Source organism: Watersipora subatra, chromosome 9 (genome assembly GCF_963576615.1).
Source record: "Watersipora subatra chromosome 9, tzWatSuba1.1, whole genome shotgun sequence".
Classification (NCBI taxonomy): Eukaryota; Metazoa; Bryozoa; class Gymnolaemata; order Cheilostomatida; family Watersiporidae; genus Watersipora; species Watersipora subatra.
The window spans coordinates 14,175,193-14,177,057 of record NC_088716.1 but is presented as its reverse complement, the minus strand read 5'-3'; the positions used below and the strand labels follow the sequence as shown (position 1 = coordinate 14,177,057).

Here is a 1,865-nt window from a genome sequence, read left to right as displayed (position 1 = left end):
GCATTTTCTCAGTTTGGTGTCACCACATATGAAAGAAAGGCGATGCCGAAGTCGAGAGGTGATCTCGCACAAGGAACGACTTGCACTTACCATCCGGTATCTAGCTACAGGTAGCCATATTTATCATTTTTGTTCAACCAGTTTCTATTAAGGTTTATTTTATGTATTGCTTTGTTTCTTACGTGAACAGATTTTATTACCGAAGCAATCAGCACTATTGATAATATATCATGTATATCTGTTGGATCGTCAACATAAAACTTACTGCTGCAAATTCTCTTGCAGGCGATTCACAACAGTTGCAGTCATTCAATTTTCGAATTGGATGTAGCACTGTGTGCAAAATTATCAAAGAAGTTTGCCAAGCCATATGGGATGGTCTTTATTCAAAATACCTCTGTACGCCAAAGACCAAGGAAGAATGGGCCACCATCGGTGAACAGTTCACAGAAAAGTGGCACTTCCCTAATGTGTTAGGGGCGATAGATGGAAAACACATTATGATAGATTGCCCTAAATTTGGTGGATTGTTGTATTACAATTACAAACATTTCCATAGTACTGTTTTGCTAGCAATGTGCGATGCCAATTATCTGTTCACATATGTGAGCATTGGCAGTTTTGGGAGAGACAACAACGCCGCCATTTTTAGCCAGTCATCATTTTTCAACAGCTTCAATGATGCGAAACACGGCCTCCCTTCAGCAAAATCGGTGAATGGAACATTGCTACCATGCACGCTACTAGGTGATGACATATTTCCACTGAAACCGTGGATGATGAAGCCATATCCAGGTCAAATCCTCACACAAGACCAGAAGGTGTATAATTACTGTCTGTCAGCGTCAGGGCGCACCATCGAAAACTCTTTTGGCATTATGTCCGCTCGCTGGCGGATTTTCCGCAGGCCAATCAGGGCATCCATAGAAACAGTCGACAAAATTGTGCAGGCTTGCGTTTGCCTGCACAATTATTTAGGCTTAACTGACAATGCCACCTACATACCGGCCGGGTTTGTTGACAGTGATGATAGCACTGGCAATGTAGTCCCGGGAGACTGGAGAGAAGTGAAACAGACGGCCCTAGTCAACCTAGATCGCATAGCTGGCCCTAATTACACAACCAACGCAAAACTTGTAAGGGAGCAGTTTAAAAATTATTTCAACAGCGCTGAAGGCAGCCTGAGCTGGCAAGTGGAATACGTTAATAGTTGCGGAAAAAAGCTTGACTAAGCAACTTATATAATATTTAGTTATTATATTTATTATGCTGTAAAATATAGTAATGTAATTATTATTTTCCATTTATTATGATAGCAAAATACATAAATAATATATATTGATAAATATGATATATATGTAAATACATATTGTGATAACATAAATACATATTACAAAATTAAGTATCAAGTGGAGAGGCAAATGATTGCTGTGGCTGTTCATTGTTGTGTGGTTGATGCTGTTCAGCATTTATCTCTGCATTGGCAACAAGTGTTAATATGTCCAGATGACATTTGGATTTGGCTAGCCCTTATAATTTCCGCAGCTTCGGAACTAGTGCCATGCAGAAGAGCATGTCCTCATCCCTGTCATTCTGCTGTTCTTCTTGTATTGCAGCAAGTATAGCCCGATCAATCTGGTGAATAAATTGCTCATCTGATTAATATTTGTTAGCTAAAAAAATATTCTGTGAGCATTTGGCATCTGTGAAGAACTAACACAAAATGCTCTGTCAAATAGTTGATATTACCTCTTGGCTGTCTGTAGTTTTTTGCCATGTTCAGTTCCTGGCTTGGGTTGGTGAAAATAATGCTGTTGGACGAGGGCGTGTCTCTGTCGTCGTAGGGTCTGTCGTCGTAGGGTCTG

At 40.2% G+C, this 1,865-nt stretch overlaps 1 protein-coding gene across 1 annotated transcript; it reads left to right on the top strand.

Moving 5' to 3' along the window:
* Window positions 1–230: 230 nt before the first annotated feature.
* LOC137404812 (putative nuclease HARBI1) lies at window positions 231–1,232 on the top strand. Its single transcript, XM_068091043.1, has one exon. The coding sequence runs from the start codon at window positions 231–233 to the stop codon at window positions 1,230–1,232; it is 1,002 nt and encodes a 333-aa protein (XP_067947144.1).
* The last annotated feature ends 633 nt before the right edge of the window (window positions 1,233–1,865 follow it).